The sequence below is a fragment of the Jaculus jaculus genome, chromosome 8 (genome assembly GCF_020740685.1).
Source record: "Jaculus jaculus isolate mJacJac1 chromosome 8, mJacJac1.mat.Y.cur, whole genome shotgun sequence".
In the NCBI taxonomy this organism is placed as follows: domain Eukaryota; kingdom Metazoa; phylum Chordata; class Mammalia; order Rodentia; family Dipodidae; genus Jaculus; species Jaculus jaculus.
Window position 1 is genome coordinate 31,096,335 of NC_059109.1, and position 13,641 is coordinate 31,109,975.

The window sequence follows — 13,641 nt, forward strand, 5'->3', positions numbered from 1 at the left end:
AAGTGGCACAAGCGTCTAGCATGCATTTGCATTTGCATCTGCAAGAAACACTGGTGAATATGCACATGCACTCAACAAATAAGTAAATAAACTTTTTAGAAATGTACATAGAATTTTGGCTACATGATTCATGGTTAGTTTTCTTTGCTAATGGCATTGGTAACTATAATTTTTTGTCTGAAGAGATAAGATCATTCAAGAATTTTACATTTCATATATGGAGTCACTTATGCACATTAATTATACATGATAATCTTCTATACTCATTCTTTTTGACTGAATATATCATGCTTATATCTCATATCCATTTTGTTTTAATGGTTCAGAGGATTTCATTTGTAAGTGCATGAAATTAGCCAGAAACCACCTGATAAATATCATGAGTCTTTGTTTCTTTTTCTTATAGTATTAATCATAGGAGTGGATACAGAGTGCATACCGCTCATTTATACAATTTAGTTTTCAGTGTCTAAACACATTTATTTGCTTTAGAATAAATTACTACTTTCCAAAGCTGGTACATTACTATGCACTTAGATAAAATAATTAGCTTACACTTACAGGGGAAAATGTACGTTTTTACCCTTACAGTATTGCAATTAATATTTTGGAATATTCATGCTTCTTTGAAGTTAATACAAAGTTCTAATTGCTATTTTCTATTGAAAATTTCCTTAGACAATTTAAAGAATTTCACACATATTCTACTACACTCTCTTGTCTCCCCTTCACCAGTGCTCCTTAGAGCTTTTCATTCATTCTCTTATTGTCATATTTATATATATGTATATAAATACATATGTTGTATATATGTATACTAATTTAAAATTAGATTCAAAGTGTAAATGAAAACAGAAAGACCATTGAGGGGAGGCAGAAAGTGTCAAATAGAACAAAATGTTAATAACATACCTACCTCAAAAACTGTATGCTTTCTATCCCTTTGCCTGTTAATCTCTTGCCCTTTACTCCTTTAATTTCTTCAAATGTCACCTCTTTAGTAAAGCATTTCTCAACTCTTTTGTCTATGAATTTACAAGCTAGCTCAAAGTTCCATGTTCCCCTTTTCAGTTTTCATCTTTCACACTTACATGTATTGATCTTAGTCTGTATTACTCTTATTTATTTTACTTGATTTTCAGTTCCCTTCTTAAATTCATGAAGTAAGATATCTGTCTGTTTTATTCACTGCTATCCCTGTGTCATTTGGCATAACATGTGACAATAACAGTTTCTCACTAAATTTCAGTTTATAAAGGAAAGCAGGTTAAAATGTTCACAATACTCATCTGCGCAGGCTTACCTCGAAATATTTATATATTTTATTCTAACATGTCTAAATAATATACCATGCCATCTCTTCTGCTTTGTATCCCCAAAACAATACTGATAGTCAGGAGATACTTATTGAAGGTTTCAATGAAGTTACAATTCTCTAAGCAAATCTAAGCAAAAGTTTTGATCATCAGTCCAATGGGAATAAATAGGCTAAAAGTAAAAGCTCACAATCTGTAATTCTGAAGCCTAGCTTCACGCTCCTGGTGTAGCTCCTGTGCTTGTTGACTGTCCCTCTCAACCTGTGGCCTTTCATCACATTCCTGGCATAGGTCCTGGCTCTTAACTATTCCTCTCAGCCCATGTGCTCTTTTTCTGCATGTCAATGGCATCTCTTTCAACTCTGAGCTGTAAAATTAAGAATCAAATTTACTTTTGTAAAGCCTTTTCTCCCAACTCTATTTATTTATGTATTCATTCATTCATTCACTTGAGAGCAACAAACAGAGAGAGAGAGAGAATGGGTGCACCATGTCTTCCAGCCCCTGCAAACGAGCCCCAGATACATGTCATCTTGTGCATCTGGCTTACATGGGTCCTGGAGAATTGAACCGGGGTCCTTTAGCTTTGCAGGCAAGTGCTTAACCACTAAGCCATCTCTCCAGCCCTCAAATTTACTTTTCTTGATAAAAATTGTCTAAAACTTTCAGGTTCTCTTATGGAAGAGTCAAAAAAAAAAAAGGAAATGCTCAGTGAAATGATGTTAGGTTACCCAGAAGGAAAGGGAACTTGAGGGGAGCATGTGCTGATGAATGGTGCTTACAGAACAGAAGCTGACTATGGTCGCAGTTTATCTAATACTCCACCGTTCCTAGACTTCATTCATTTCTTCAACATTTTTTAAGTATCTACTATGTGTCAGGCACTGGATTGCTCTCTGAGGATTCAATGATGATATAAATACTCCTGATCTCATGAAAATCTTTTCTTTTTAATCTTTTGAGACAATCTCATGTAGCCTAGGCTAGCTTCAGTTAGGAGCTGAGAAAGATTCACAAGGGGAAAGAAATGGAGGGGGAAATTCAAGGGTGCTGAGGAATTCGGTGTATGGAGCATGTCCTTGTTCTTGGTAGTAGCTGGGATGGTTCTGAGAGAAAAGGCAGGGGAATGCTGAAGGAAGTGCACAGCTCATCTGATTTTAAGTGACAATTAGCCAGGTCATGCTTACTTTTTATGTTCCATCTTTTTACATACTTTTCAGATATGTCTGATGGAACAGATTAACAGTACATTTTTCATTTGACCTCTATCACCAGAGGCACCAAGGTCTAAACTGAGGCTTCCCCACTGAACAATATGTTGACAAGTAACAATATAACTAAAATAATACTTTCCTTGCCAACACAAGGACTGACACTGTCAGGTAAGGAGGTGCTGTGATGACTCAATAAGGCAAGGAGTTTAAAGCATTCACTGTGGTGTTTGGTGTTAAGTACCAGATAGAAGATACACACGCACACACACACTTACTAAGAAGGGAAAGAGAAAGAGAGGTATTTTAAAGAGACACAAGAACTTAATTTCTTCTTTAAAAGCCTTCACCATACCAAAAGTCTTAATTCTCAGAGTCAGACACTGGAAGAGGCAGAGTGCTGGGAGAGAAAATTTAAATCTATAAGCAAAAAGTATTAATAAATATGGTTTGCTATCAAATTCTTAGCAAAACCATAAACATATGTTTCAATATTGAGCATTGCACCCACTCTGCCATGTGATCTCTCTGGCTACTCTAAAGAAGAAATTGTTGTGGCCCATCTTTTTCTCATCTGGCTTCTAGCTGGTATTCACTTCCTGCATTAAAGTTTCCCTTATTCTTTCTTATTGGGTAATTCCTACTAACTTACAAGGTTTTCACATTTGACAAGTGGGTGAAAATGTATGAATGAACAATGCTTCACATAGATTTAATGCTCTTTCTGCTAGACTGTAATTTCAATGAAATGATTTTCAACTCTTGTGTGATTGTTAGCATTGTATAAACTGACAAAATGTATCTGTCTATGTGTGTAGCTGCTGGGTTTATATTTTCCTGTTGTTGCTTTATGGTCATTACATCATGACTTTGCATACCTGGGAATTGTGAAAGTGAAAGATTACTTAGTAAGATAGGAATAAAAAGAGACATACAAATAATTTTGTAGGAAAATAGGATAAACAGATGAAATTGCATTTTATTTGCAAATGAGTGTTGAAGAAGCTATTCCATAGATATAGGTATTTTAACATAGGCATAAATTTGATCCTTATTGGAAATTTTTACTTTCATACTGGAAATACAGAATTACCATAGAAAGAGTAGGTAGCAGTAATGAAATGTGAAAGGAAGTTCTGGGAGTCTTGAGCTGTTTGGGAAAGAATCTCCCATTTTCCCAACCCAAAAATGTCCAGTTAATGCTTTGAATGATCTCATAGGAAGACGGTGGTTGGTGATAAAAACTAAGATGTACATGTCTTTGTCATACTCAGTACTTGACAAAGTAAATGCTTACTGCTTTGCAAATAGGACTTCACAGGGCTTAAGAAATTTAAGAGATAGAACTGCTTATCACAGAAATGGACACAAAAACAAAGATTTTGCCATGAGAGAGTTGGTATTGAAATTTATCTTTTATATTATTTCTGTAAAAAATGTTTCCATGATAAAAATTTAGGAAAACAAGCATGCTCTCCTACGTACTAACATAGTTGGGTCATTATTATGTAAACTTCACACATGATTTTCTTACTATTACATTATTTTACATATGTTAATTTGTTTAATAGTAATCATTTTACTAAATGAATCAAAACATCATATGGTACACCTTAAATATATAAACAAAAGAGAAAATATCAAAATGATATTAGCTGACAAAAAGTATGCTATTGTATTGAGTTCATATTTTTATTTTCATTATTTCACAGAAACTACTACACAGTTCATTTATTTCATTTGTTTTGTTGTTTAATTATGTGGAAACAAACTAAACAGAGGCAAATAAATTCTATATAAACACAACCTGCTTACTTAATTTTCAATTCACAACTATTCTATCTCATATTTTAGAAAATATAGAGAGAAAGTTTTCTCAATGTGCTGCTATAATTATAAAGGTGTTAATTAAAGATATGACAATATTGGTGATTTTGAGCTTAATTGCTCTAATGGTTATAGTGGATATAATTTTTGTAGGAGTTGGCACAAATACAAAGTCTGGATATTCACATTAGCAGTATCAACTCAAACAATATGTAATTATGAGTAAAGTTCTCACAACATTTGATCTTTTATATTCACAGGCCTTAGTTAGATATTAATATTTGGAAAAAACTAAATGAATAAATAAATAACTGTAATGAAAGAGAGAAATATTATCAGGTTCATTTATTAAAATTTTCATCTATAATTCATTTATATAAGAAAAGAAAGGAGTGATTAGGTTCGCATTTGCTTTACTATTTCCATAACCATCAATATAAGCTGTAATATATTTTCTTTTTTTTTCTTTGGTTTTTTGAGGTAGGGTCTCACTCTGGTCCAGGCTGGCCTGGAATTAACTATGTAGTCTCAGGGTGGCCTCGAACTCTCAGCAATCCTCCTACCTCTGCCACCCGAGTGCTGGAATTAAAGGCATGCGCCACCATGCCCGGCTATTTTCCATCAAAATGTTTTATAATTATTGATATACAAGTACAGTGATTATATGTTTGACTTTTGTCTTTTCAATCTTTTATTCATCATTTTGACAAATAGTTAGTGACTACCTATTAATCTTCAAGGATTTCTTTTATTACCAATTATGTTTTACAAGATACAGACGGACTAAATTTCCTTAAAAGAGATCCTATACTTCAGTAGCTTACACAGAGAAAAGCTTGTCTCATTTCTACATAACATATGGGGGTAGGTGGTTGGGCTCTCTTTTCCTGTACCGTTCAGGGACTCCGGCTAGTAGGATGGTATCTGTAGCATCAGTGTCCCAAAGAGACACTAGGCACTGATGTATCCAGACTGAATCATGAAAATTCAGTGGCAGAAATTCACTTTCACAGAAGCTGAAGTGAATTTGCAATATCTTCTGCCCAGAACCACATTCATGGAAGGAAGGGAACAAATGGAGTTTGGAAGATCAACTAAAAGTCATCTAGAGATCCTCTGGTCATCCAATATGAGTTAATTTCCATCTTTCTATTATTAAAAAAAAATACCCATCTTGCCCCTAACAAAGAAATGCCATTTTATACTTGCAAAATCTATGATCTTTGAGGTAATATACAGATCTTCATGATCTGTTAGATCTGGGAATTGAAGTCTGTCATCTTGTAAAATGATCGATCAACAGATAATCCTTCCAATTATTAACCCTCTTCCCCAACCAAAACACCCTTTATTCAGTGGTCAGAATGGAAGAAAGCACTTGTTTTAGAACCTGTGGTTTAGACAACAGAAAAAGACATGGGGGACACAGTGAAACAGCAGTGAGGAAATCAGGCCAAGCAGAGATAAAGGCAGTCAAACATGATTTTTGATTAGTGCATCTGGCAACTTTGGTTCTCGTTTCTGGGAGCTATGCCAGATTTCCTCATGGATAAGTGTATGTATCCATGGCTGTGTCTGAATTGAAAACAGTAGCATATTGCCGTTTTGGAGACTTCACAATTTTCATAGCATGCCTCTTGCCCATGCATGTTTGGAAGACTGAGACTTGTTTTAGAAATTGTAAACACTTAAACGTCTAAGGAAAAGAAATAAAGACATCTTCAAGAAATGCTTGCTATATCCTTTTGTGGAAATAAATGCAGAGCAGATGACTTCTCTTTAAATCTCAAGTTTCCCAAACTCGTATCAATTTAAATTCAAGAATTATCACAAATTAGACAGAAATAGCCCCTGTCAATGAAGTTCTCTTGACTCTTATTGCTTCTTCAAGAATGATCCATTCTTACTGGAGCTTTTAACCTTCATAAACATTTCTAAGAGAGGCAGATATTTTTCATAGTTGGTCTTGGAGTTTGTCACCACTGCTAAAAAACTCACATCATGTTTTCCTTTTTTTTTTTTTTTTTAGTTATGTACACAGTGTGTATACAGCCATGCAGGTGCCATTGTTAGCCTCCTCCCTGTCCTCCCCACTCCACAGGGACCCTCTTCCTTGGGGAATGTGGGTGGTGCATTGTGGGGTTAGCCATCAGTTATGGGGAAAAGCAATGTGATGTACCAACACGTAGCTCTAACAATCTTTATGCCCCTCTCCTGCACATTTCCCAGAGCCATGTTGGGTTCATTTTAGGTCTACTTCAGTGATGAGATCTTGGGAGTCTCTGTGTCTCTGGGTGTCTGGTTTGGTAGGAGTTGAGTGTTCTCTTTGTGTTTTTCATTCATCCTTGTGCTGACACCAGGTTCACCAAGAAAGCAGCACTCTTGTTCATTTCCCCAATTATTCTTGGTTCCAGTTGGGGCCCTGTTGCTGTGCGTTGGACTGATTCTCTCCTCAGTATCTGTGTCCATCTGAAAAAGAGAAGCAAATTTTCCAACAGAGAGTGAGGTCAGCCCAAGATAAATGGGATAACCTTTATTTTTTAGAGAAAATTTAATAGATGTAGGCCCTTCTGTAACCCACGATTGGTGGGAACTTGATAATGGAGAATGGACCTGTTTTTTGGATATGGTTCTGCCTTGTTTCTCAGCTCCAGCTATGGGTTCCATTCCATTGAGTGGATCAGTTAGGTAAATCGTGGTCTGAGCTACTCAGCAGCAAACAACCTTACACAATTCTCCCACAAGTACAATAGTAGCACATAGCCATGGTGGGTAATCACCTGCACATCTTGTTTTCTAATTAATGGTGCTATTTAGAAATGACATAAGATGGCCATCATCTTTCTGCCTACACTATTTTTGCCTGCACCTTCCACCCTGCTATGAAGTTAATACTTCATAGTTTGGAATTTAATGACAGTTTCACATTTGTACATAATGAGTTGAGTTCTGTGTTCAATAAACTGTTAAAGTTGAGAAAATCAAAATTCAGTTTCTCAAACAGTATTGAAAAGCATTTATTTTTCTTAATCTCAGAAGTAAGAAATAATAGCTGGTAAGTCTCCTCCTTGTGGCAAGTCCAAAGCAGAGGTTCCACTGGGACAGTCTGTGATTCTAAGGCATGCTCTTTGCTACAGAGTCATAGGTCACCACCAAGGTGATAAAGTAAGAGAAATCAAGATTGTTCATAAATTGAAAGTGATTTTGGTGGACACACTTATATTTGCATATATCCTTTTGTGGAAATAAATGGTCTCAAAGGCACATATAGCTTAAAGTGTATCTAAGGAGCATATTTCAAGTAAAAGACTTCCCATGGCAGAAATGAGATGTGATACTGAGTGTGCAAAGGTATGGACCTGGCAGAGTCCATTGTCATCATCACTCCTCATTTGCCACCACTTCCACTATTTCCTGTGTGTTTCATTTTCCCATTTTTAATTCTGAAAGTTATAAGGCTTTCCTTGGTGTGTACATGTCATTCAGGAAAGACAGTAATTACAGCTTCATCTTTGTCTCCCATTGCTATTGTTTTCTTCTGTTTTATCTTCATTAATTAAGATTATACTATAATTCACTGAGAAATACAGTAATTCCAATTTTCACTGGTCTTCACACCTTACAAGCATAGGAACAGAATCAGAAGTTTACTTACAGAAAAGTTATTGAAAGTGTAAAAGGAGGAAAGAAACTACTACCAAACCCAGTGCTTCCCCTATCAGTGCTAAATCATTTTGTCATGATTGCCACATCATGATATCTAAAGAATTAATGTAATGACTAACATGGATTTGTTTAATCTATGAGGGTTGTGAGTTTTGTTGTATCATTGTCTATATGTATGTGTGTAGCTATAAATATCCATCTTCCATCCATTAACCATCTACAGTGTCAAGAAATATGAAGAAAAGATTTATTACCACACATTTTACTAGTTGTTATATAAATATTATAAGTAACAAGAACTAAACAAGGTTATTATTCTTCTAAATTCTTCACCCTATAATTGATATTGGTATATTAGAAATTTCATTGTAGGATTAAAAAAATGATTAAATTTCTTTCTACTTTTCTTTAAATTTCTAATGTATAAACATTTCTTAATTGTGTTTGTGCTTTTACTATCAAGGAAATCATGAGGGCTTATTAGATTTATACCAACATGATTCCCTTGAAGGATAGTGACAACCACATTCAGAGATGGTATCATTTCATACCCTTCTCCCTTTTCCTCCAACTCAGCCCCTTCACATTTATTACCCCATCTTCAAACCTTAACAGTTTGATATTTGATATTAAGGCACTTCTTGCTACATTTTTTCATACCTAAAAGGAACTAGAGGTTAATGATGTAGTTCAAGGATACAGTGTTGTCAAGTATGTATAAGTTTCTAGGCTCAGTTCCCAGTGCTACAAATAAAGGCGTATGTAATTTTGAAATGAGAAGTAAATTAATATTCAAGAATAATATGGTAACTGATAGATAACTTTCAACCAAGGTGAATTTATGGAAAAAGCACAATGTATTATAAATATAGATATATCTCATATAGTAAGAATAGAAACATAGAAATTGGGGTGGAGAGTTGGTTTGTGAATCAAGAAGCTTATACTCTACATATGGAAAGCATGTGTATTTGTGCTTACATCACATGTATAGTGTTGACAGAGAAACACCAAAATGAACAAGGAAGGTAGACACGGGTGAGTGCTAGTTTAAGTAGATAGATAAGCAAACCTCTTGTGATATGTAAGTGGGCTCTGAAAGAATGGGAGGACAATGTCAAGGTAGTAGAACATCAAATTGAAAGGCTATGAGACAAAAATATGTCTCCCATATTCAGGGATGATTTTGGAACTAGTGTGCTCCTAGCAAACAAAGGGAAAAGTGCCTGGAAATATCAGAGAAGCAAATTGTCTACTTAAAATTAAATAAAAAAAAAACTTTAGCTTGTTTTCTAAAGGATATGGGAAGTTATCAATGGATTATGAGTAGATAGACAGCACAGATGATTTAACTTACATCTCAGAAAATTGCTTTGACTACCATGTGGAAAATAGAAACAGAAAGCAGGGCACAAAAACCAGTTAGCAAGATATTGAATTTATTTAAGTGAGAAATGGTTATAGATTTAACTATAGCTATAGCAATAGAAATGTTTAGACATGTTTAGGTTACGAATATATTTTACAGGTAGAAATGAAAGAATTTATAGTTTGTGTTGAATATTAAATGTGAGAGTCATGAGAAAATTCCAGTTAGGGCATGAGTAGCACTAATTCACATATTTTTATTGACAGAGATGAGAAGAATGCAAAAGGCACAGACCTGAGAGCTAAGGTTGAAAAATATTTTCCTTTTTTTTTTTTTTGTAATTTGATATGTTCAATTTGACCTACAAATGAAAATGTAGGCTAAGCATTAACATACATGAGATCAGAAAAGAGGGAGGTACCAAGGCTGGAGATAGAAGTTGGAAGCCACCAGAGTGGACAGAGTATTAAAGACACAGCAACTGGTGTCATTTCCTAGGGAGACAGTAAGAATAGAACAGGGAAATTTTCTAATACATGTCTGAGAGTAAATAGTCGTGGAGTAAGGAAATCCTAATGGAGAAGAATGAAGGGAGGAAGTGAGTTTAAAACTCATGAGAGGGGCTGGAGAGATTTCTCAGTGGTTAAGGCACTTGCCAGTAAAGCCTAATGGTCTGGGTTCAATTCCCCAGTGCCCATGAAAAGCCAGATTCATGTCTATTGCCCACATAAAGCCATATACACAATGGCACATGCATCTGAAGTTCCTTTGCAATAGATGTAGGCCTTGACACACCCATATTTATTCTCATTACCTCTCTCTAACTCTGGCTTCCTAGCTCTCACTGCTTGCACATAAATAAATAAATAAACCTTTAAATACACATGAGAGATGTCAAAGCAATAGAATCATTTGAAGGAGAAGTACATGATCAGTAGTGATAAACTAAAAGAAGGGCCTATTTTTGATCACTGAGTTTGGCCATGTCAGAACCTGGACAGGACTTATTTCAATGGAGTAGTGGAAATAACAGGTTGGCTAGCTGGTGAAGTGTCAGTGAAAAAATAAGAAAGTAGATTCACCACACTTTATAAAAGTTGGCTATGAAATATTACAGAGAAATATTATGGAGAGTCTCTGGAAGGACATACAGGGTGCAGTGAGGAAGGGCATTTTTAAGGATGTAAAATCCAGAAGTTGTTTATATGCTAATAGAAATGAGGCTATAAAAAGGGGCAGGCATGCTTCAGGACCCAGTAAATACAATTCTCTGAACAAGAAGTAAAGGATTAATGCCTTTTTATAGTTATTGAAGTATGCAAATATTTAGTACATGCTGAGTGACAATGAACTGTTTAAATTTTGGGGAGTACTATAGACATGCTGTGGAAAATATAGAGGGGTTTCAGTGTGCAAAAGCAAAGATGTATATTTATTAAGGACATCATTGTTAACTATACTATAAGCCCTTTTATAACTTTATTCCTAAAAAATTTTGAAGTGTTAGATTTATATATGTTTGTAGAAAAATGTTATATATTAAATTGAATAATGGAATTAAGAAAGTACTAAAGTAGCCTGAAAAAAATAATATAGGGGCTGGAGAGATGGCTCAGAATTTGAGGCACTTGCCTGCAAAGCCCAAGGGGTCTGGGTTTGATTCCCAAGTACCAGCATAAAGCCATGTGCACAAAGTGGCACATGCATCTGGAGTTTATATTCAGTGGATAGATGTCCATGGCATGTCCATTTTCTCTCTTTCTTTCTCTCAGTATCTCTTCTCTGTCTCTTTCTGCTTGCTAAAAAAATATATAAAATATTATTTTTTAAAACCACACCACTTCTAGTCAATAACCAGCAGTTTGCTTCTATAACTTAAGGGTTGTGTTTTATGCTGGGAGGTTCTTGTGATACTACTTTAGCACACACTTTGACTCCAAATTCCATGTGAGTTCGGGGTTGATTTTCCTGGAGCAGTAACATTGATTGCTATCTAAATCTGTTGCAGTGTGCCTGAATACTATGACTATGGTCACGGAATAAGTGAGGATGCCTATGACAGATACGGTAAGACCTTTTCTTTACTAACACTGTAGGATCAGAACATCCATCAGTCACTGACAACTAGGAAATTACTTCTTCCCCCTACTTCCAGAGACGTGCAGGCTAAATTGATTTATGTAATTCCTGATCAAGATTTGACTTACACAGCCAGTGCAAAAAAAAAAAAAAAATTGGACAGATCAATTTTGATCAAAATTTCAGAAGCAATTCATCACAATCATAAATCATTTTCAAAGCAACAGTGAGAATTCTGAATAGTGTCTTACATGCTTCACCATGTCTGTTGTCCAAGTTATTGATTTAGCAGCAATAGTTTTTTTTTTCTTCCTCTTTTTTTTTTTTTTTTTTTTTTTGTCAAAAGGAGCATCAGAGTAATGCACACTTCCAACATATTAGGATTGTAAGGCAGAAAAAAATTTTGTTACAAAATAATTTTCATACTATTTTACAGCATGCATATATCTTTTAAAAGTCTCAAGTGATCCTTGATTTGTATTAGTAGCCAATAAGCATATTAGCCTATAAAATGAATGAATTTTAGAAAGTATTCTTGAGTCAAAATTATTACTTAAAAATTCTCATTATCTTATTAAGTAAACATAGGTTGATTGCCTATTATATATCAACTATAGCACATAATTTTGGTGGGTAGAGTCTAATTGTATACACAATGTCATCAGTTGACTACCCTAAAAATGAGTCAGTTAAGTTTGTAGTCTTGGATTTTTATTGAAATTATACCAAAGCACCTCTTCCTATTACGAGAAACAGGAAAAAAGACAATGAAAGTTGTCTATGAATCTGAGGCTCCACATGGATGGAGGAAGGAAGATGCAGAGATGGTGAGGAAAGGAGGATGTGTGTCTCCTTGGAAACAGAGTCACGAATGGAGTGGCATGAGGACAAGCCCAGCGAGAGAAGAAAAAAAATCACCATCACATACAAGGCCAATCACATCTCATTTATATCTTTCTATCAAGTTAACATTTTGAGCATTTATCCTCCTTTATGAGGAATCTGAACAACAAAGCTGAGATCATTGTGAGAGTATAGCTCTGAATCTCAATTTCTACTTTTTATAATTTCATTAATAATTGGAATAGGGTTTATTGCAGCTATCACATATGGGCCCATCATGGCTCTGTATTGAGCAACTGAAATGAAGATTAGCGATAGAACCAGTCACCCTTATTAGAATTGTAGGCTGTGAGGGCTGTAAGATTATAACTTACTCTTAGAGCATTTACTTAGTATGTGTAAGGAGAGAGGAAAATAGTGGGCAGGAGAGGAGAAGAGAAAGAGAGAGGATGAGAATCATAGAATGGGCATATCTGTATAATCATTTCCCATTAGAATCCTTTAGGGAGCACTCCCATACTGTCATCTGAATGTTATAGATGAGGAACCCTGGCTCAGAACATAAAGTAATTTTCCTCAGTGGAACAGTTAGCAAATATACATCAAGAATGTGAACTCAAAAGTGTCTGATTGACTTTCTTTTTATTATTCTAAAGATGGGAACAGAGTTCTCTACATCCTGGTGAAAAGAATAGGATCAGGTACTTTGAATCTAAATTTTGCCTAAAATGATATTTGACTTAATAATAATTGTCTCAGTGCTGCCACATGCTATCCCACTATTATAAGTGAGGGTGGTCTTCCATATTGTTTTTGAAGAAAAAATATAAAATGAGAATTTACCTCTTATACAAATTAAAACTCTAGCACCTATCAAATTGACTTACATGTTATTGCTAGTGAATATATTCTCCAAAACATATTTTTAGAAATTATTTGAGAAAAAAGTAAATAATGAACAAGTTTACACATGTCAGATTCTGTGGGTAAGCTGCTAGGTGAAAGCAGCTGCCATCTTGCTCATTACATGGTTTTATGCATTGTGAGAGTGACTCAAAGGTATCAGATGTTTAATAAAAACACTAACATTTAACCCAGGACTTTCTCCAGGCCCCAGCAGTGGCTAGAAAGTCGAGGTGCCAGGTTGCTAAGCATCCCAAGGAATCCATACTTCCCATAAGTGTTTAACACAGATATGATTATATTTGTACCCTTCCAAGCATGTTGCTAATTATATAAGAATCAAGCCACAGCCCTGTTTAATTAATTTCAGAGGGCCATAGATGGGTGAGATACAATCCTGGTTCTACTTTAATTCATTCTGCTCTTT

The 13,641-nt window shown here is 35.1% G+C and overlaps 1 protein-coding gene across 12 annotated transcripts in view; it reads left to right on the top strand.

The window, feature by feature from the left end:
- The window catches only part of Khdrbs2 (KH RNA binding domain containing, signal transduction associated 2), a 502,543-nt gene that overhangs the window by 418,408 nt on the left and 70,494 nt on the right, over positions 1-13,641 (top strand). For 8 of the 12 annotated variants that reach the window (XM_045156384.1, XM_045156383.1, XM_045156387.1 and 5 more), the window contains exons 8-9: positions 11,398-11,456; positions 12,968-13,012. In XM_045156384.1, coding sequence (XP_045012319.1) covers positions 11,398-11,456; positions 12,968-13,012 — 104 coding nt within the window. The remainder of the gene's footprint in view (positions 1-11,397; positions 11,457-12,967; positions 13,013-13,641) is intronic. The other 4 variants (XM_045156386.1, XM_045156385.1, XM_004668218.2 and 1 more) reach the window with 1 other exon arrangement.